The sequence below is a fragment of the Anoplopoma fimbria genome, chromosome 17 (assembly GCF_027596085.1).
Source record: "Anoplopoma fimbria isolate UVic2021 breed Golden Eagle Sablefish chromosome 17, Afim_UVic_2022, whole genome shotgun sequence".
NCBI lineage: Eukaryota > Metazoa > Chordata > Actinopteri > Perciformes > Anoplopomatidae > Anoplopoma > Anoplopoma fimbria.
The window spans coordinates 30,062,604-30,086,098 of NC_072465.1; the positions used below are offsets into that span (position 1 = coordinate 30,062,604).

Sequence of the window (23,495 nt, forward strand, 5' to 3'; positions counted from 1 at the left end):
TGATTTCTAAAAGTGGCGTAGACCAGAATGCATCTGGACCTGCAGCCGATTAGAGCAGCAGCAATGCAAACTGACGACGACGTGCAGAGAATAACTGTGATGCATTAGAATCAGAAGTTGTAGTTTAAAGGTGTTTCTCTTTGATCTGTGAGCTCATGTTTATGGGGCGGCTGTGGCGTAGTGGAGAGCAAGGTAGTTCTCCAATCAGAGGGTCGGTGGTTCGATACCCGGCTTCGGCAGTCGATGTGTCCTTGGGCAAGACACTTAACCCCAAGTTGCTCCTGAAGGCCATCGGTGTGGACTGGATGATGAATGTTAGTTAGAGTCTGATGGTGGCACCTTGATGGTAGCCTGTCATCAGTGTGTGAATGGGTGAATGATATGTAACATACTACTGACTGTAAGTCGCTTTGGAGAAAAGAGTCTGCTAAATGACTGTAAATGATTTTTTTTTCTGACAAGCAGAACGTTTCTTGTGGCTCCTCTTTAGCGTCATTGTCTCAAACACCAGATTAGATAAACAGCTGTGATGGATGTTAGATAAAGTTATGTTGTGAATCCGTCCAAAGGGGAGGAGGAGCAGATAAAAAAACATGAGCTCTCAGATTCAAAGTAGTGCAGTGAAATCATAAATCATCTCTTGATTCTTTCTCTTTTTGTGACGTAGTTTGATTTAAACATCGACTTCCTGTGTGTTTCCTCTTTCTCTCTGACTCTGAAGGACCTGAGCAACAAAGACATGAAGAGAGATCTCTACATCATCTCCCAGGTCATCAGAACAGGTGAGCCTGTAGTCATCATTAATCATTAATAAAGGAAGGAAAACTGATTTAAATTGGATAAAGAACATTAAAGATGAAAAACAAACATGTCAGAAATTATTTAGCCATAAATAGTTTCAGCTTCTGATCCTCGTATTAGATTTTTGTTTGGTTCAAACTCAGAAACAGTTTCATGTTTTCATGCTTCTGACTCAATGTTGTTTACTTACACACACACTCACACACACACACACACACACACACACACACACACACACACACACACACACACACACACACACACACACACACACACACACACACACACACACACACACTCTCCCCCGCTGCAGGCCGGATGCTGCTGAATGACAGTAAGAAGGGTCCTCCTCACGTTCAGTACCGACGGCCGTACGGTTGTGCTGTTCTCGCCATGAGCGACGTGCTGCAGACCATCGCTGAGCTGAAAGAGGAGAAAGACTTCGTCCTGAAGGTCTACACGTACGTGGCTGAACACACACACACACACACACACACACACACACACACACACACACACACACACACACACACACACACACACACACACACACACACACACACACACACACACACACACACAAACACATGGTTTTTGTATTCTGCATTAAAGTAATCAGGTGAGTTTCCTCCCAAGACTCATTATCTTAAAACAAAGACAAAATAAGATAAACGTTTTTATATTCATGTTTTTTTTTACTTTGCCTGATTGTTATTAATTAATGGGCATTAAAACTAATCCACCGAGAAACTAAAGTTTATTTTTAACCTTTTAAACTTAATTCACTTTTTATCCTGACATCTGCTGATTAAAACACATTTAAACACCAGAGATATTATTAAAACATCAAAAATAAACATTGTATTTATGGTTGCTTTAGTAATATGTAGTCTCCTGCCATTTGTTATGGTCCTATAAGCTCCTCTTAAGTTCCATAGGATGAAACACTCTCATTTTACATGTCAGAGCTCAGTAGGAGAGAGATGTGAGTAAAGAGGACTTAAGGACGGACCTCTAGAGGAGACATTTTTTTTTGGAAGAACATCTTATCGTTTTTGGGGCTCAGAGGAAAAGAGACTGTAATGTAAAGAGTCAAAGAGGGACGATGTCCAAAATGTTAAAGAAGATATCCTTACTCTCATTCCTTCACTTCGTAAAAAACTTCACTTCATGTTATTTATTATATATTATATATTATATTATATATTATTTTTTTATATTTTTTATATGTTATTATTTTATATATTTTATATTTTTATTTTATCACTTCATGCTATTATATTTATATTATTTTATATATTATTTTATCACTTCATGTTATTATATTATATTGTATATTATTTTATCACTTCATGCTATTATATTATATATTATTTTACCACTTCATGTTATTATATTATATTGTATATTATTTTATCACTTCATGTTATTATATTATATTGTATATTATTTTATCACTTCATGTATATTATTTTATTATATTATATATTATTTTACCACTTCATGTTATTATATTATATATTATATTGTATATTATTTTATCACTTCATTATTATTCTCACTGTCTCTCTCTGACATTGAATTATGTAAATGAGAGCAGTGAAAGAGAGTCACACACTATAGACAGACACTTCACTGTGTCGTCTCTGCAGTCTGGTAACGCCATCAGCATATTCCTCACACACACACACACACACACACACACACACACACACACACACACACACACACACACACACACACACACACACACACACACACACACACACACACACACACAGAGTTGATGGCAGACATTAGGGAATCCCTCTCGGCTGAAGACTTTCCTGCAGGAGCCCTCTGGTGCTCACAGTCACAACATGATGTAACTCTGTGTGTGTGTGTGTGTGTGTGTGTGTGTGTGTGTGTGTGTGTGTGTGTGTGTGTGTGTGTGTGTGTTGAAGAATATGCTGATGGCGTTACCAGACACAGCGGCCTTAGCTGAACTCATCCTCTCAGAGCTCCTCTGGGCTTCATGATGCTGATGTGTCTGTAAACTGTTAAACTAAACTAGATAATATCAATGACCTCCTCAATCAGCCAGCAGCTCCTCCTCCTCCTCCTCCTCCTCCTCCTCCTCCTCCTCCTCCTTCTGCTCGGAGGAGCTGCTGTGTCATCTACGTTCCTTTAAAGCTCAGAAGCTGTTTTATCTGCAGTCATCTTATATCAACTCTCCTCTACATGAATCAGCCTTTGATCCTTTTTTGCTATCTGTTTAAGGAACGTTTATTCAGTGTTGATTATGGTGCCCCATGTGGACTAAAGTGGTAGTGTTTCTGAGCACCAGTCCTGGTTCTGGTTCTCCCGTTGCCCCCCTTCCCTCCAGCGGGTCCAGATATATCACGTTCTGAACTTGTTTTAATCTTCATATATATTTAAAAACTGGAGTTTCTGGTTGATAACAGCTGAGGTTTGTCGTTGTTCTCCAGGTGTAACAATGAGAACGAATGGTACCAGATCCACGAGAACATCATCCGCAAGTCCAGCACCAAATACACCGCTCCGAGCACCAACTACGGTAGGACGGCCTGAATGTGTGTGTGTGTGTGTGTGTTTTCTCCCCGGTAACACAACATGAATAACAGGTGTGCTTTCTTTAGGTGTTATTTATTAATGTGTATTAATAAGAAAAAACACAAATAGTAGGTATTTTTTTTCATTTCTCCCTCTCTCCCTCCCTCTCTCCCTCCCTCCCACCTCCCTCAGGTCTGATCATCTCTCTCCAGCTGCTGAGGGGGGACATGGATCAGGTCCGCAGAGAGAACCCTCTCATCTTCAGCAGAGGCGTTGCCATGACGCGTAAACTGGGCTTCCCTGATGTCATCATGCCAGGTGAGTCGTCCTACAGGTACCGAGGAGACGAATTATTAATTTAGTCTTCATGTATGATCTGGATTAACGATTTAACGATAATTAATTAATCTAAACGCTCTCAGCCTCTGAACCAATAAAAACTACTGAAGAGAAATAAACTGAATGTTTTCTCCATCGTTATTAAAATACTACAAACTACCTCTAAACCTTCTTCAGGTGATTCTGCATCACAAGTATTTATCTGAGTGTTTTATTTATTTATTATGAAATTGATGAAGAAATGCTAATATTATTATAATAATTATTATTATTTTCAGCATTCAAGATTTTGCTCAATGTCATTGGTCATATTGATATATATATCAATCTATATCTCTATATCTATATAGAGATATAGATGTATATATTAAGGTCCTTATAATAAGCATTATTAAATAGGTAATAAGACCCTACCTTTTTTTGTTTTGTTACTTTATTTTATTTTATTTTACTATTCATATTATTATTTTTATTTATTAATATAATAATATGTTAATAAGACTATAAAGTGTTGATAATATTATTATAAACATGTTTATTGTTAGATTGTAAATGATCAAGTTCTTAAAAGAAATGTGTTTATTGACTGTTTAAGAATGTTAATAAAAGCCTTAATTGTTCATAATAACTTTAAAAATCATTTGAACTAATATACATAAAACATCATTGTTAGCTTTTCATTGCTTTATCAAGATGAATACATACTTTACAAATAATTAATTAGCAGTTAATTTAGCTTTTTACTAAAGCAAGAACAACGCCTTATTACGGTTAATAGTTAATTGTTAATAAGTGCATAAAGAAGGATTTGTTAACCTTAATAAGGCATAGTTTTCATTAATTGTTAAATGCATAATAAAGTATGTGATATTCTTAATAAACCTCTTTAAATGTGCTAATAACTGTTAACTGTTTAGTTTCTTAAGAGTGCTTATAAATAACATTTAATACAACAATGAACATGTTACAATGATTTTATTAACACTTATATAGTATTATTTACCCTGCCTTCACCCATTGACAGCTGAGATCGGCTCCAGCACCCCTGAGACCCTTAACTGGATAAGCAGGTTACGGAAAATGGATGGATAGTATTATTTACACATCAACATATTTATAAACACCTTATAACAGCCGTATTACCTATTAAATAATGATTATTACAAATAAAGAGTTACCTTAGACTGCTGTTGCAGTGAGGCTGATAACTGGGGTTTTTTTCTACTACATATCTGTAAAACATGAGGAGGCTATAACGGAGTTTAGTTTCAATCTGGCGCTCCGTTTTGAATTAGTTATAGTTGTTTATTTCTGTCTTTATTTCTTTGCTGATGCTGATCATATGACCTGAAAAATCAAGGACTGTAATTAACATTAAGGTTTTGTTTCCGTGTGTTTGTGTGTTAACGTCTCAGGTGACATCCGTAACGACCTTTACCTGACGCTGGAGAGAGGAGACTTTGAGAGAGGAGGGAAGAGCGTTCAGAAGAACATCGAGATCACCGTTTATGTTCTGTACGCCGACGGAGAGATCCTCAAGGTAGGAACGCTGAGCTGCCACTAATAACCCCCATCAGTCCACATACTGCTCCGTTATCCACAATGTTCTCCTGAAATCACTCAAAGCAACAAGAAGGGAGAACGTGAGAGCACAGACGGGTCCATGACCTTGAGGATTCTCCACAAGGTCAATGAGTCTCTGTGTAACACGATGAGAGAGAAACACCTTCATCAGTGGTGTTAGTCCCACCTTCTCATTCTCAAACGCCACCAAAACAGAGCAGACGGTCATTGCCCCGTGAGAGCTGGTCTTTATAAACCAGACAATCATTCTGTACAATACAATTCTGCCCTCATAGACGATTCACCTCCATGTTAACGTCCATCTCCCCCCCCTGCAGGACTGCATCAGTCTGGGTTCAGGTGAGCCTCACATCCCGGAGCACCGCTCCTTCGTTCTCTACCACAACAACAGCCCTCGATGGAGCGAAGTCATCAAACTGCCGATTCCCATCGACCGCTTCAGAGGGTCGCACCTACGCTTCGAGTTCAGACACTGCTCCAGTGAGAGACCTTCTCTTACATATCTATCAATGTTTCATTACATAGAGAACATCTGTAGATGTTTTATTACAGAGAGAACATCTGTAGATGTTTTATTACATAGAGAACATCTGTAGATGTTTTATTACATAGAGAACATCTGTAGATGTTTTATTACATAGAGAACATCTGTAGATGTTTTATTACATAGAGAACATCTGTAGATGTTTTATTACATAGAGAACATCTGTAGATGAGAGAACATCTGTAGATGTTTTATTACATAGAGAACATCTGTAGATGTTTTATTACAGAGAGAACATCTGTAGATGTTTTATTACATAGAGAACATCTGTAGATGTTTTATTACAGAGAGAACATCTGTAGATGTTTTATTTTTATTTTAATCCCATCAGGTTTCATCTCTAAACGTAAAGTCCCAAACGTTCCCACTCAGACGTTTCCAGACATGTTTCTCTGATGCCAATGTTTTAAAAAACTACAGGTTATATTTTAAATCACTTAAATCGTACTGTACTAATCATAAATGCTCAAAACATTCAATATAATGGACAGTGCTGGTTTATTGAGATAAATCAAACTCCAACACCACATTGTCTCATTTAGCTTCACAGAAAAGTTAAATGTAAATTAAATCAGCTGATATGATTTTTATATATCTGTTTTATTTTCCAGGTTTCCAGTAGAACGTTCTCCTCACACTGAACTTTAACCTCTAACTGAGTGTCTTTGTGTCTCGTTTGGACTCTACAGCGAAGGACAAAGGAGAGAAGAAGCTGTTTGGTTTCTCCTTCACTCCTCTGATGAGGGAGGATGGAACCACGCTGTCAGACGAGAGCCACGAACTCTACGTCTACAAGGTCAGAGGTCGTGGTTGTGTTACAGACTCTCTGTTCTGTTCATCACAGAGCTTTACCACCAAAGTGTTCTAGCAGACTGTAGATGGGTTTTTGCTAAAGTGTTAAAGGAAGTTTATGTACAAACTGTGAAGTTAGATTCTATATTACTTATATTAGCATTTTTACAAATATTCGTTTATGGAACATCACTTTCACCAGGAAGGTTTTATGTCCATATGAAGCCTTTTTCTGTCCGAAAAGTGGCTGCAGGGTATCTTGACAACATATGTACACCGTTGTATGGTACACTAGCATTGCTCCTGTGCTTGTTTTTGTTGTCTATTTGGGCTGCTATCTATTTGTTTTACATGAGCATCAACCAGAGTTCTTATAGATGAGCTTGTCACCGCTCAATCTGACAACGTTAGAGCAAAGAGACATGACTAAAGCTCAACTAGAGATTGAGACCATAAACTCATGTTTACAATGTTTACTGAGGGAATAAATCAAGAGAGAAGTAGAGTCATTTTCTCATAGACTTCTATACAACCAGAGGAGTCGCCCCCTGGTGGACAGGAGAGAGAATGCAGCTTTAACACATGAAGCTTTGACTTCACTTTAAAGAACTGGAGGTTGCTGCCTGTTTACTACAGTGACGTCACCAGCGCTTTTCTGGGAGATTTCAAAGATTTTTAAATTGAAGCGATCAGAGCGGAAGCACAAAAAAAGGCAGACGGCTGACAAAAAACGACGCTAGTGTTGGAACAATTAAGAAAAGATGCTGAAGCATCATGATGAGGCCACGACGAAGAACTCACAATATGTGTGCATTACAAAGCGTTTTTAGTTTGTCCTTAATTTCTACTTCTAAAATGTAGAAATTATTTTTTTTCCTGGAACTATTCTGCAGCGGAACATTGAAAGTGGAGATAAATGAAAATGATGTGAATCATCTAGATCTTTGTGCTTGCATTTAAACTGTCAAAATGTAGTATTATTTAAAATAAGTAGCCACAGTGTATTGGTTAAAGATTAAAATGAATGTGCAACTGTATCAGGTAGTGTTTTTACGATCTGTGAGGTCACCTGTTGGGACAGAGAGAGAGATGAAGTTATTGTTTTAAAACATTTGATATTAACATTTATTCCTTCTTTGTCCCCGTCTCCGTCCTCAGTGCGATGAGAACACCACCTTCAGTAACCACGCCCTCTACCTGGGTCTGCCCTGCTGTAAAGAGGACTTTAACAGCTGCCCCAGCATCCCCTCCAGCCTCATCTTCCAGCGCAGCGCCAAGGAGACCTTCTGGATCTCCACCCAGCTCTCCTCCACCAAGCTCACTCAGAACGGTACGCAGACCATCCAGCAGAGTTTGAGTGTCTTTATTCAGACACAGGAAGTGGAATCCTAGTTTATCATACTGGGAGTTATGGTGGGGCTACAATACATGTCAAACCCCTGTGATAAGGACAAGGAAACCCCACGTCATTTTTGATTCCACACTTAAGAAACAAGTAAAGCTTTGCTCTCAGCTCTGTTAGTGTGTGGATTGAACCAGCTTTCCTGTGTCTTCTTTCTGCTAGTTGACATTTCTGTTGTCTTCCAGTGGACCTCCTGGCTCTGCTGAAGTGGAAGGCCCATCCGGACCGGGTCATGGACATCCTGGGTCGGCTGAGACACGTCAGTGGAGAGGAGATAGTCAAGGTGAGGTCCTACCAGGAGACAACCTCAGATTCTGCAGAGTGAAGTCAGTGCTTCCTGTGTTAAAGCTGCATTCTCTCTCCTGTCCAGCAGGGGGCGACTCCTCTGGTTGTATAGAAGTCTATGAGAAAATGACTCTACTTCTCTCTTGATTTATTCCCTCAGTAAACATTGTAAACATGAGTTTATGGTCTCAATCTCTAGTTTCAAGTCTTCTTCAATACAGCATGATGTTCATTTAGTAAATGATGCTCCATTTAGAGTCAAACAGACCATAAAGCAGGGGATGCTTTAGGGCGGGGCTACACACTGATTGACAGGTCGACACCAGAGACGTATACGGCGTCTCTACGTCACTCCTCCTCACTCCATATATGGTCACTTCCTGTTCACTGGTTGCAAAAAAACAACAACATGGCGACGGCCGTAATCCAAGATGCCAAACTCAAGGCTTCGTAACATCAGTCCACAAACAAATGAGACGTCACCATGACTACGTCCACTTCTCATACACAGTCTGTGATCTAGATAGATGTAGCAGATTTACACAATAGTCACAGTAAACAAAAATCAGGAGCTTGAACTATGTAACTTTAGTGTCTTACACACTGAAGAAATAACAAAAATGTGAACTTTACTTGCAGACTGTTATTGTTTGTCATTCTTTTCTATAAGCAAATCTTTATCAGTCATACCTGATAACAGCAAAAGCCTCTATGTTGCCTTAACTCTAAAGAAATATAACATTAACTTGTGTGTGTGTGTGTGTGTGTGTGTGTGTGTGTGTGTGTGTGTGTGTGTGTGTGTGTGTGTGTGTGTGTGTGTGTGTGTCACAGTTTCTCCAAGACATTCTGGACACATTATTCTCCATCCTGGATGACAACACGGACAAATATGGACCACTGGTGTTCCAGTCATTGGTAAGTGTGTAAATAAAGAAAGAACGTATAATATTCACAAAAAAGAACCAACTAGTGAATTAAAGTCAGTCCAATAACAGACGTGATAGACAGACTGTCAGCTTCAGTTGGTTTCAGTTTGCCTGGGAAACACAAGTACAGTCACTCTAATTATACAGTTAAACAGAAATTAAAAAGAATATATAATTTATTTCAAGACACTATAGTCTCAGGGTAATGTCACATTATTATCAGTGCAAATCTAATGGATTGATTTCTAGTTTACTCTCTCACAGTAAAACTATGAGAAGGCACAGACACACACTGGTCAGGGCCAGTAAAGCTTAATGTTATATCATGTAACGCTCAATGTGAATCATTCATTTATTATAATTATGTTAATGATCTCTCTCTCTCTGTCAGGTGTTTATTATAAACCTCCTCAGGGACAGTAAATATTACCACTTCAGGCCGGTGATGGACACGTATATCCAGAAACACTTTGCAGGCGCATTGGCTTACAAGTGAGTGTTTTACACAAAACTGTCCTCTAATACACTCACTTTAAAATGTGTATGTGTGTGTGTGTGTGTGTGTGTGTGTGTGTGTGTGTGTGTGTGTGTGTGTGTGTGTGTGTGTGTGTGTGTGTGTGTGTGTCATTCACAATGCATTGTTCTCAAAAAGGCATATTCTGCCCTTCAACTTCATTTTCCTATTTTTTTACCCCTCTGATGTCAAAGCTCTTCATCATGTTTCCCTTCAATCTCTCAAGTACATTTACAAACACATAAATTATACATTTTTGTATGATATTAGCAGGAAATAGTATTATAGCAGAAATGATAATAATATAGGGAGACATTGTTTTTTTTAATTTCTGGTTTATTGTGTGAATGAATGTTAATGAATATGTGAACCTTTAAATGTGAGTAAAAAGAAAAGACATAGAAATGTGAATTTTTTGGTTATTTAAAGTTTTCTTCAGTAAAAACACCAGTCAGTGCTGGTCTCAACATCACAGACTGTTTTCTAAAGCTTTTGATCTTTTAATTTTTTTCTTCTTTTTTAAAGTTTAACAATAGCAGGTCCAGAATGTCTGCAAAAGAAAAATCAAAAGAAATGCTTAAATGTCAGGTGTCATAATGTAACCCGGTTGTTTCAGAGAGCTGATCCGCTGTCTGAAGTGGTACATGGACCGCTCTGCAGAGGTGGTCAGACAGGACCACATACAGGAAGCCATGAGGGTAAGATCCAGATGCAGATAGATACAACATAGAATTTGTATTTGATGTCCATCCATTAGTGTCTAGAAACTGGTTATTGTAAATGGACTTGTACTTCACCCATTCACAATCAACCATCAGGACTATATAACATTCATCCCACTCAGGGATCAAACCGCCGATCTTCTGTTTGAGGGTCGACCTACTTTACCTTCTGAGCCACAGTCGCCCCCAAATCTTACTTAAAACTAAAAGTCACATCTTAACATTGGAATAAAAAGCTAATATTTCACAATTGACAGCTTGAATACCACTTTTGCTTTCTTTAATGTGGAATTCTCCTTAAACATGACACATCACTAAACAAACATACTGTTTACAGTTAACCACAAGGAACTTTTGACCATATTTAACAAAGCACTACACTGGCTCGGGAGTCCTCTTATTAACAAATGTTTGAGAAAAAACAGTCTGAAAATGATCTTCAAGTCTCATCTGGAGGCTTTAATCTTTATAAAGATGGACATCAGGAGTTAATTATTCTTGAAAAACAACTGTGACATAACTTTACATTATAGAGATGAATTAATATATCCATGCATATTGTGCTTTTATTCAATTTTGTTTTCTAAATGTGTTTGCTTAAAATGTTTCAATTGCTAAAGGAAATAAGGAAATGTTTATCCTCCTCGAGGCGTCTAACATTCAAACAGCATCCATCCAACAGTTTACCTCTTAAAGTGTGTTTTCTTTGTTCTCTTCTGCTTTCACAAACAAGAAAACGTAGATATTTGATTCATATTCCAACACTTCCCCTGATGATAATCTATGAAATGATTCATCTGCATAATGTGTTTAAGTTAAAATCCACAAATGGTCTTTATCAACATTTTCACACTTTTGTAATTCTTCCCACTGAATGTCTCGCACCACATTCACAGTTCCATCAGTGTTTAAGACGATGCTCAGCATGGAGCAGATGTGAAAGATGTTCTATATTCAGAAGACAAACGCTGCTCAGCACTTTGAAATATTCATCAGACTCAAACATCCGTCTCAAATGGGTCACACTGTCGCGTTAAAGTGGACGTTGTGAATTATTGAGGATCGTTTTGACACATGCTGCAGCTGTGGGTTCTCATCTGAGTTATCTATAACTCTGTGCCGGCGGTTATGTTCTCAGGTTCTTTAGTCCGTCCCGTTCTTGTGGACACGATATCTGAGGATGACCTGATTATAATGTGGAGGTCAAAGGTCAAGGTCACTGTGACCATGATTTTGTACATAACTCAAAAATGAATTTGCTAATTAAGACAAAAAAACACTTAATACCTTTTATTACTTCCTTCAAAGTCTTCAACATGTTCTGTATAAAATAGAAGACTGGACAGACACAGATGAAACTGAAACTTGAAAGTTTGAGGCATAAAACCGTGAGGCAGTAATTCTAGTTATTCATATTTTACGAGTTCAGCTTGTGTCCGTCTGCCTCGGTTTTGCACAAACTTTGCACTCATTCACCCTCAAAACTCCTTCTATGCTCAGCTTTTATTTTGTGTTTTCTGCTTATTGACGGTTGTGTTTAAACAACATGATTAGATTAAGATAAACGTCTACTATTAAAATATATTGATGTTGTACAATAAAATCAACATAGAGCTTTCCCATTAAATTACACTTTACTGCACTTTTTGTTGTATTTAATTTGAACATTACACACTTGAACTTGTCTCTTTTCTATAATGGATATCCAATTATTTGGAATAAAATGATGAAGATGAAGATAGAAACAGTGAATAAGAGAATAAAAACTCACGGTAGGGATGTTTATTGGTAAATAAAAAATGTCTTTCTTTCTTCTCTCTCTCTTTAATTCTCCCTTAACGTCCGACGTCCGTCCTCAGGCTTTGGAGTATCTGTTTAAGTTCATCATCCAGTCTCGGATCCTTTACTCTCGGGCCACTTGTGGAATGGAGGAGGAGCAGTTTCGCACCAGCGTCCAGGAACTCTTTCAGTCGATCCGCTTCGTCCTCAGCCTGGACAGCCGCAACTCAGAGACCCTCATCTTCACACAGGTGAGAAAACACGGAGAAGGTGATCTACAGGTTCTAATTTTCTTTAATTGTTCTATTTCTTTTAAAGAAAAGAAGTAATCTCATCTTTTCACAGCTGTTACTGCACCTCGTTGTGTCTTTATAGTTTAGACAAGACTAATCCAAAGATTTAATTACATCTGCTTGTAGTTTAGATATTTTCCATCTCCTTTTAGTTGCTTTAATCTGACTCTTATCTCCTTTATGTACCTCTTTCTACTTGTACCTCGGACCTTTCCTTGATTCCTTCCCTCACCATCTCTTCCAATCTCTCACAATTCTTTGCTCCACCCTTCGGGTCCCTGTTATTCCTCCTGGGCCTCTTCCCGCCATACCCACACATCACAGGGCTCCCAGCCTTGTCCAGGCCCAAATCAGGCCCCCGGCGTCGGGCCTGCCGCCTCCTTAGCACTAGCCCCTGCCCCGGGCCAAGCCCCGCCCTCTGCCCCAGGACAGGCTCCTGGCAGCGGGCAAGCGAACTGCACTCAGGCCTGGAGCTCCAACGCTCTGCGGCCGTCTCCACTGTCAGTAAGTAGACTTCGGGATGAAAACCACAGCACCCCGTTCTCTGTGTGAAGCCCGGAATCCTAATTCTGCTGTTTGAGAGCCTAACGTCACACTGCTGTGATCCTGCACCCCCCACCCTGACACCAGCTGCACTCACTGCTCAGTCTTACCTCCAATGTTCATCTCAATGTCCTCTAACTGTAATCACTGTTTCCGAACCATTGTTACAGTCAGAGTCTCAGCTTATTTATCACTTCACACTCTGACGAGTCGCTGCTCATAGATCACATCACACTCTGACGAGTCGCTGCTCATAGATCACATCACACTCTGACAATTTGCTGCTCATAGATCCCTTCACACTCTGACAAGTCGTTGCTCATAGATCACATCACACTCTGACAATTTGCTGCTCATAGATCACTTCACACTCTGACGAGTCGCTGCTCATAGATCACCTCACACCTTGACGAGTTGCTCCTCAATCACAGAATAGATCACAGAAATAACCTCCAACTCTGTTTCTGCAAGGCGATGGATGACCTGCAACGTCTGCTGAAACAGCAAAGTTCACCAGTCATGCACCATCCCGGGAACAAGTATAGTCACAAACTATCCATGAATAGCTGTCCTGGTCATAGATATTTTATATTAAATGTAGTTTGAGGTGATTTACTCTCGCCTAGAACTGAAATGATCAATCAAAAAGTAGAAGGACAGAAATACTCAATAACTTTTTTGATATTCGATTAATCATTTTGTTAATTTTTCAAGCAAAAATATCAAACATTCTGTGATTGCAACTTCTCGATTGTTTCTTTTGTTAGTCTTACAGTAAACTGTAAAAAAAATGTGATTTTCCAATTTAATGACATACATCAGACTTTAAGAAATCGTGAGGGGGAACTTTTAAAAGAAAACATCAACAGACTATTTGGTCATGAAAATAAACTACTCTAATCCAAGATGCAAGTTTTGTCACCAATAATTCATCAAAGAATCAGGTCCCACAGGTTTCACTTTTAGTGCCCGCCACGGTAGATTGGTCAACAACTGAAACATGACATTTGCACTTCGGAAAAGATTACCAAAGAAGATTTTTGTTCATCGAATGGACTTCTTTTATTAAATTGTTGAAACTTGATTCGCATCAGTTCTGCAGTGAAGATGGAAACTCTGCTATTAGCTCAACTAGGACACAAGAAAAAGCAAATTTCCCTTGAAACCACATCAGTTGTGTCCTTAAGGATTATTCTTCTGCCAGATTCACATAAAACTACGAGTCCAACTACTGAAAACAGACAACTGAGACCATTTTTCCGAGTACTACATTTTTAAAAACACATGTGCTACATCCACCTTTTTGTACTTAGTCTACTTCTCTGATCAGATTTGTTGCTGTGCTTTTAAAATGTTGTCGATTTGCTTAATACCAGATTCATATCTGAACATTTTTGTGTTTTTTTTCTAACCTTTTTCTCTCTATTATTAATATTCCTTTTGAATCTTGCTGTGATTTCTTGTCTGTGAATGGATAAATTCACTTTGTTCGCTCTCCTGTGTCTCTTTTAAATGTCTCAACTTGTGAACGTCTGGTTTCCAAAATGCAGTAATATAATTTATTAAAATAATACTGAATGACACAATAGAGCATTTAGAGTAAAAATGACTCAACATTCTGTTGTTGTCAATCCTGCATGAGTGTGTGATGTAAAGCTTCACTCGTTGGTCTTTTTGTTATTCAGTGTTTCTCTGTGTGACTTTAACTCACCTCTGATCTGCTGTTTTTATTTCAGACTGAAGTCATCGTCACATTTCTCACAGAAACTCACATTATTAACCTCGCTACCTTTTATCTTTCTCTCTCTCTTTCTTTTTCCCAACATGCACTCCTGCCCTCCTCCTCTGTAACATCTCATCTTCTTCCTCCCTCCCTCGTCCTCCTCAGGCCGCTCTGCTGAACTCGTTCCCGGCGATCTTCGATGAGCTGCTGCAGATGTTCACGGTGCAGGAAGTGGCAGAGTTTGTTCGCGGCACTCTGGGCAGCATGCCGTCCACGGTGCACATCGGACAGTCCATGGACGTGGTCAAACTGCAGTCCATCGCCCGGACCGTGGACAGCCGGCTCTTCTCTTTCCCAGGTGAAGGTTCTAGCTATAACATACCTATAGCTATATCTTCTTCTGCTTTATTCTTTATTAAGTGAGTATGTCGGTAAACAAATGAGAGTGAGTCCTTTTCAAAATAGCACCTGAACATCTTTGTTGTAACGACGAGCTGTTATATCCAAGAAACCTGAGTCGGTAGTGTCACCAACAGTAAGACCTGTCACTTCTGTAGAAAGCTTTCTGTTGTATCAATGTTATTATAACGTATTTACAATCTGCATAATGTGAAAGTTTATGTTCGGCAGAATGTATTTAAAACTAATCTAAAGTACTCTGTGAATCTGTGTCTCGTCTGATCAACAGATTCAGGCATCAATCCATTAAACATTTCCTCTACTCAATGTGTTCCTTATATTAATATTTATGAATGTATGACAGCTCTACAGCTTTTAACTCTGCATACAAATTACTGTTATAAAATAATAAATCACTCAGTCATGTTAGTTTTCTTTTCTATTTCTGAGGTTAACCGTTTACAACTTTTACAGTCACAGAGCCCATGTTCAGGCACAACTAGCATCAAAACCACATGCTTATAAACGTGTGTGTGTGTGTGTGTGTGTGTGTGTGTGTGTGTGTGTGTGTGTGTGTGTGTGTGTGTGTGTGTGTGTGTGTGTGTGTGTGTGTGTGTGTGTGTGTGTGTGGCCTCAGAGTCTCGGAGGATCCTGCTTCCTGTGGTCCTGCATCACATCCATCTCCATCTGAGGCAGCAGAAAGAGCTGCTCATCTGCTCTGGAATCCTCAGCTCCATATTCTCTATTATCAAGAGCAGCTCAATGGTAACACACACACATACACATACTAACACACACATACTAACACACACACACACACACACACACACACACACACACACACACACACACACACACACACACACACACACACACACATACACACATACTAACATACCCACATTAACATAATAACACACACACACACGTACAGTATATACTAATTATATTATAAATGCTTTTTTTGCATTTGATTTTTGTCTTTTGGTTTTTAAAAGACAAAAATAAATATATGAATCCTTTCCATAAAATAAATGTAATTTACTATACTATCCACTAAAATGCTGCCTTCATTAATCTATGTGCAGAACCTTAAAAACCCTTCTGCTCCTTCTGCTCCTTCTGCTCTTCTTCTCTCCCTGTTTCCTCTCACCTCCTCCTCCAGGACACGTCGGTGCAGGAGGAGGTGGAGATGATGGTGGAGTCCCTGCTGGACGTCCTCCTGCAGACGCTGCTGTCCATCATGAGCAAGAGCCAATCGCAGGAGGCGGTAAGGGGTCAACGCTGTCCACAGTGCACCGCGGAGATCACTGTTAGTAACTAACAATACGACTACTACGACTCCTCCTCCTGCATCCTGCCTCCTCCTCCCTCTCCATCCGCCTCAGGGCTGGGCAATGTTCTAATATTAAATGTTCATTTAGATTATCATAATGTTTCTAAATCCTCGTTCACAGTTCATTAGATTCTAAATCCGTCACCAGGTGAGCGTTAAAATAAAATGATTTCGTTCCATGAACACACAAGAAAACCATTTGACTCATTGTACTAATTTAATACTTAAATGAATATAGTTAATAATGAGATAATTGTTGCCCTCCTCTAATTCATCCATTCTGTCACTGACCCTCCAGCATCATTAAACATCCGTCTTCATAATCCTGCTGCTCCTCTTCCTGCTCTCTCTCTGCATGCTTGCATGGATCAGCTATTATTATCAAAGCTCATCTTTACATTGTATTTTTTATGTTTATTGCAAGAGAAGAACAGTGTTAGTAAGTATCTTAGTTAAGTTGTAGAGGTTTAATATAAATGTGTATTCTTACACTTGTCAGGTTTAGTTTTTTCTCTCGGTTTCATGTGCAAATTCATTGATCTTTTTAGCTACTGATTGTTACATGATAATATCATTCATCATCTTTGGCTCAAACTCAGTCCAGCTCCTACTTCCACCTCCATCTGCATGTTCACAAAGACACTTCGCTTCCATGTGTTTGACTTGTCTTCATATACATTAAAGGAAGAATAAAGCATTATAACAGATTAATGTACAGTCAGCTAACGTCATGCAGAGTGACACTGCGAGTTAAAGGCAGGTGATTAAGGATCAGCTTGTCATATCTGAATGGTTACTTCCTGTTATCTGCTACCCTGTGATTGGCTCTCATGCGTTTGCCCGCTGGTTTCCTATTGGCAGGGAGAGTATGTGTCCTGCCTCCTGTCACTCCTCCGCCAGATGACCGACATCCACTTCCAGCACCTGATGGAAAACTTTCAGAGCAAAGAGGAGCTGAAGGTAAAACTACAAAACATCATCATCAACTCCGGCCTCTTGGATCTGGTGTTAGAAAGAAAGGATCCAATTTAAATGAAACTCAACGCCCCCCTCCATCTCCTCCTCCTCTTCTTCTCCTCAGGAGTTCTTGTTGAAGATTTTGTGTGTGTTCAGGAATCTGATGAAGCTCAGTATCTTCCCCCGCGACTGGAACGTCATGAGGCTCCTCACCAGCAAGTAAGACGCATCAATAATGTCCCAGACAGCAGTGACACACATGTAGCAGTGACACACATGCAGCAGTGAGACACATGCAGCAGTGACACACATGTAGCAGTGAGACACATGTAGCAGTGAGACACATGTTTTATTTAGGGTTTGCATGGGTCGCTGACTTGAGCTGTGTGTGTGTGTGTGTGTGTGTGTGTGTGTGTGTGTGTGTGTGTGTGTGTGTGTGTGTGTGTGTGTGTGTGTGTGTGTGTGTGTGTGTGTTCTTCTTCCTCAGCATCATCCTCACCACGGCTCAGTATTTGTCACCTGCTCTGCACAAGAACTTCACCGAAGCTGAGTTTGACTTTAAGGTACGAGAATTTAACCGAAACACATTCACTGTGACTTGTGACAGAAATTGGATGTTTTCATAAATTTCCAGAACATAAATCTAAACATTTGATAAAGGCAGGTTCAAAATTCTTGTTACATTTTTTTTTATCATATTAGAGTCAAACGTTTTTAGGTATATCTCTTTGTATCACTACATGAATCCGAAAGTACTGTCAACAGTAATTAAATAATCTATTTTCTCCATGATTTTTGTGTTAACATGTTGTATAAATCAGGCTCTGAATGATACATGAACAAACCCCTCTGTAGAAACCTTCAGAATATAGAGAGGAATGAAGCTGTAAAGTTTGGTGTATGTAAGAGCTACTGAAGTGGAGATTTATGGATCAGAGTCTGAGAAAAAACTCATTTAGAGAAAACGTCCTTTAAAGAAATGTTTAGTTACGTAAATTACATGTAGAAGACACTACAGGTGAATAGGGTAAAAAAAATAACTAATAGATATCAACATGAAACTTCACCAGATGATTACTTATATATATATATTTTGTATTACAAGTTTTCTGAAATGTTATGTTTAAATATGCAAATGAGGCATTATCTAATGGTAAATTTTTGTGTGTGTATATGTGTTTGTCTGTGTGTGTGTGTTTGTGTGTGTGTGTGTGTGTGTGTGTGTGTGTGTGTATCTGTCTGTATGTGAACAGGTGTGGAACTCCTACTTCAGTCTGGCGGTGCTGTACATCAACCAGCCCAGTTTACAGCTGGAAAGCCTGAGTCCATCCAAGAGGAAGAAGGTCTTAGACAAGTAAGAACACACACACACACACACACACACACACACACACACACACACACACACACACACACACACACACACACACACAAAAAAAAAATACAGACTCAGCAATGCTTGTTTTTGTTTACGTACTTAAGCCCAACTGTGCTGTTTTTCACATGCTGTTTGTTGCCTGAACATAACGTTAAATAGTTTCCTTGGTGTCTATATGTAATATTAACACATTGCTGTTCAGAGGGAGTCGTCATCTGACTTGTTTCTGTGAGATCTCGTTAATAATGTCCTCAAAAATTCACAAAACAAAGAAGTGTTCATGTTACGGGATAAATGTTGTAGAGAATGAGTGATGGAGAGATTTAAGACGCAGCTCCTCAGTTATTTAAACATCAAACTCACAGATTAGATTCTGTATCATAAGATAAATAGTAGTTATTACTGCATTAACCTATTTTCCTCGTAAGGCTCCTCAGTGACCTTCTCACAGTGACACTCTGATGGATGCATTTCCTCCTGCAGGTACGGCGACATGAGGGTGATGATGACCTACGAGCTCTTCAGCATGTGGCAGAACCTCGGTGAGATCTTCTCTACAGGCTCACAAATACACAGACCAGTAGGTGGCGCTCTGAGCTGGTTTACTGACCGCCAACAAGACCCAAAGAAGAGAAGAAGAACACCTTCTGCATTATTTTACTCACCTCTACAACTAGTTTAAAACAGAAGTCATTCGATGTTTTAACCACAAACTGTTTCAGCAACAATGTTTCCGTGTTGTCATGTCCTGATGCCTTTTGATCTTTAAGTGTAACACTCTCTGTGATTCCATTCACATCTCGTTATGCTACTTTTAAAGTTTAAAAAGCTGAACAGAAACTGCTAAATTCTGTAAAATGTCCCAAATGGTAAAACAAAAGTCGGATTTTGTTTTTGATAAAAAAGAGTTTTATTAAATATGAAAACTCTCCCCATGTTTCTGTCGTTTAAGGTTTCATATCAATCCTAATATGCATTTCCTTTTTGGTGACATTTACAAAGTTTGCTTTAAATTAACTTGACTTTGCTGCCTTTTGGTCGGGTCGCCATCGTAAATATTATATTTTAATTCAGTAGTTTTTACCTGGTTAAATCAATAAAACTAAATCTGCTGCAGATGTTCTTAACTCCAAAGTCTGCAAAATAGAATCATTTTATTCCAAAAATCAGAGATCTAAACTCATAATTCATTCTCCACCTTCATCCTCAGAGTGTAAAAACCTTCTTTTACCTCCTGGTTTTTGTTGTTTTGCACACAAACTCTCTGATTTACTGTCTGGTTGACTGTTTTCTGGTGGTAGGTGAGAATAAGATCCACTTCATCCCCGGTATGATCGGCCCGTTCCTGGGAGTGACGCTGGTTCCTCAGGTGGAGGTACGAAACATCATGATCCCCATCTTCCACGACATGATGGACTGGGAGCAGCGAAAGAACGGGAACTTCAAACAGGTTCGAACACGTCTGTCACATGATCAACTGTAAAAACTCACCAATAAAGTTTATCTACTTCAGTTTAATTGATTTACTGTATTTGATTTGTTTCTCTCAGGTGGAGGCGGAGCTGATCGACAAGCTGGACAGTTTGGTGTCGGAGGGGAAAGGTGACGAGAACTACAGAGAGCTCTTCGGTTTGCTGTAAGGAACATTTCCCTCCACAGAGAGCTCTTCGGTTTGCTGTAAGGTTCTTTCATTTCCCTCCTCTGGGTTCTTTTTTCTCTCTCTGTGTTCTTTCTCTCTCTCTCTGTTCTTTCTCTCTCTCTCTGGGTTCTTTCTCTCTCTCTCTGTTCTTTCTCTCTCTGTTCTTTCTCTCTGTGTTCTCTCTCTCTGTGTTCTTTCTCTCTCTGTGTTCTTTCTCTCTCTGTGGTTCTCTCTCTGGGTTCTCTCTCTCTCTCTCTCTCTCTCTCTCTCTCCGTCTCCTCTAACAGATATTAACTCGTTCTGCTCTAACCCTGTCTGTGTGTTTGCTTTGCTCTGTGCTGCTGGACTAGAACCCAGCTGTTTGGGCCCTACCCGAGGTACGCCGTCCATAACACATAGAGACACCCTCCGTACGGAGCCCATCTCATAATCAATACTTATTCCATGCTGAGGCTGTGAAACCTGCACAATGTCTTAAAGAGCTGCACACTGAGGAAAAAGTGCTTTTAAATCTCTGGATTGTGATCAATAAATATAGATTCTTCAATCTTCTTCTTTATCAGTCATAAACCAAACTCACAGTTGATTCTGTATCTGCACCATATTCTCTCTGGAGGTGTTGTTGTTAAAACAGATTGTGCATATTTTAGTTAACAGGATATTTTGTGTAAGAATCCAGGGGTTGAAAATGGAAACCAGCTTTCTGTTTGTGATTTAGGCTCCATCACTTCATCACATATGGGTGCAGGATTATTTGCTCATGTGTTTTCTCAGATATCAGATATGAAATATAATCTCTGTAATGTTTTGATATGTTTGTATGAATCAGCACGTCGGCTAACTTTAGTTTTGTTTTTCATGAAGTCTGTTGGAGAAGATCGAGCAGGAGACGTGGAGAGAGACGGGGATCTCCTTCGTCACCTCCGTCACACGGCTGATGGAGCGACTGCTGGGACACACACACACACACACACACACACACACACACACACACACACACACACACACACACACACACACACACACACACACACACACACACACACACACACACACACACACACACACACACACACACACACACACACACAACACACACACACACACACACACTGTAACACACAAACACAGACACATACACTCTGAGGACATAATTCATTACTCTACGCTGCTGTAAGCCTGCAAATTTCCCCGCTGCGGGACTAATAAAGGATTATCTTATCTTATTATAATCTGTGTTATGTTTCTTTTCTCTGAGGTTTTCTATTCTTAATTATAGAAGTTGTTTGTCTCTGTAACTTCTACAGTATTGGTTTTTATTTATGTTCATAAAGGAACACAGAATATGAAAGAAAACATGTATATATGTGTCTTTCAGGACCTTGTTCTGGCTCAGAGGCCGTCTTTACCATAAGAACACATTTTCCAAAGATCTACTCATAAACATATGACTTCATAATCTCTTTTTTTTGTATTTTTGCCACTTTTACCTTGGAAATTCAGAGTTTTTTCTCTGAATATGAACTTCCTCCTCCCCTTTTTACCTACAGTGGCCCTGATAAGCCATCGCAAAGTATTAAACCCTAATTTAGCTGAAAATATGTGCAGAAAACCTTCATATTCCAGTGTTTCAGAGAGACTAAAGATAAAATATGCTGATTACCGAGGTCAGAGAGGGTGATGAACTTTAATTTTAAGGTTGTTGTTTATTGAATTGTTCCATCTTGTTTTCAGGGACTGCATGAAGGGAGATGAGACGGAGAACAAGAAGATCGGCTGCACTGTTAACCTCCTGGTGAGATTTATATTGATATTTAACTCGCAGACCAAATGATTCCACCAGTAAACTGTTTAGTTTAGTCTCAAACCTCAAGTGTTTAACTACCACGGAGCTGAATATTTAAAGCTTGTCTGAGAAGTTTGACGTGTAAACTTGTGTGTTTTGTATTTTTTCAGAATTTCTACAAGTCAGAGATCAACAAGGAGGAGATGTACATCCGCTACATCCACAAACTGTGTGATATGCATCTGCAGGCTGAGAACTTCACTGGTACGCACACACACACACACACACACACACACACACACACACACACACACACACACACACACACACACACACACACACACACACACACACACACACACACACACACACACACACACACACACACACACACACACACACACACACACACACACACACACTGTGTGATGGTGTTTGACTGCCCCCCCTCCACAGAGGCGGCCTTCACTCTGCTGCTGTACTGGGAGCTGCTGCACTGGGACGAGAGGCCTCTGAAGGAGTTCCTTCATTATCCGGCTCAGACAGAGTGGCACCGTAAGGAGGGGCTCTGTCGCAAAGTCATCCACTACTTCAACAAGGGCAAGGTGAGAGGATGAGGCTGCACAAACACACAGATATCAGACATAAAACAGGTGGAGGCCTAATGGAGGAAGTGACTGACAGGATGTCACGATGAAAAACATTTATTAGTTCAGTACGACTCTCTGTGTCTCACACAACACAACAGAAGCTGAGATCAGTTCTTCCATTTCTTTAAAAAGATGTTTTACAGGTGAATTATCAGACCTGTGAGGTGAATATTAAGAAAACAAGTCGGTGAATTCAAAATAAATTGGCAACGGCCCCAAAACAAGTTAACGAAGGCAAAAAAACAAGATTACAAGGGACAAAAAACAATAAAATGTAAAAACCAAGTTGGAAATGGCAATAAAACAACATGCAACTTAAAAAAACAAGATGGAAACGGTCCAAAAACAGGATAGCATAAAAACCAACATGGTGACGGCCAAAAGCCGACCTCCAGGCTTCAAACCCCGGAGTCCATAAAGCAGTGGGTGACCTCACTTAACTGGTCCACTTCTTATAAACAGGTTTCATGCAGCACTGTGACGTCTTTGCTCATTAAGTCGTCCGTCATAGCCGACTAGTCCTGCAGGCTGGTTCACATCTGTATTCTAA

The 23,495-nt window shown here is 39.5% G+C and overlaps 1 protein-coding gene across 1 annotated transcript in view; it reads left to right on the forward strand.

Moving 5' to 3' along the window:
• Window positions 1-23,495, forward strand: part of dock3 (dedicator of cytokinesis 3) — a 141,004-nt gene that overhangs the window by 106,057 nt on the left and 11,452 nt on the right. Inside the window, 28 exon segments of the mRNA XM_054616071.1 lie at window positions 722-782; window positions 1,115-1,262; window positions 3,270-3,358; window positions 3,547-3,672; window positions 5,109-5,233; window positions 5,595-5,757; window positions 6,511-6,617; window positions 7,772-7,943; window positions 8,201-8,298; window positions 9,132-9,215; window positions 9,618-9,718; window positions 10,357-10,438; window positions 12,322-12,492; window positions 14,966-15,158; window positions 15,837-15,964; window positions 16,365-16,511; window positions 17,397-17,495; window positions 17,617-17,711; window positions 17,980-18,055; window positions 18,746-18,846; window positions 19,354-19,412; window positions 20,172-20,320; window positions 20,421-20,506; window positions 20,860-20,886; window positions 21,374-21,463; window positions 22,238-22,304; window positions 22,466-22,559; window positions 22,752-22,900. Of these exon segments, the coding sequence (XP_054472046.1) occupies window positions 722-782; window positions 1,115-1,262; window positions 3,270-3,358; window positions 3,547-3,672; window positions 5,109-5,233; window positions 5,595-5,757; window positions 6,511-6,617; window positions 7,772-7,943; window positions 8,201-8,298; window positions 9,132-9,215; window positions 9,618-9,718; window positions 10,357-10,438; window positions 12,322-12,492; window positions 14,966-15,158; window positions 15,837-15,964; window positions 16,365-16,511; window positions 17,397-17,495; window positions 17,617-17,711; window positions 17,980-18,055; window positions 18,746-18,846; window positions 19,354-19,412; window positions 20,172-20,320; window positions 20,421-20,506; window positions 20,860-20,886; window positions 21,374-21,463; window positions 22,238-22,304; window positions 22,466-22,559; window positions 22,752-22,900 (3,087 nt within the window).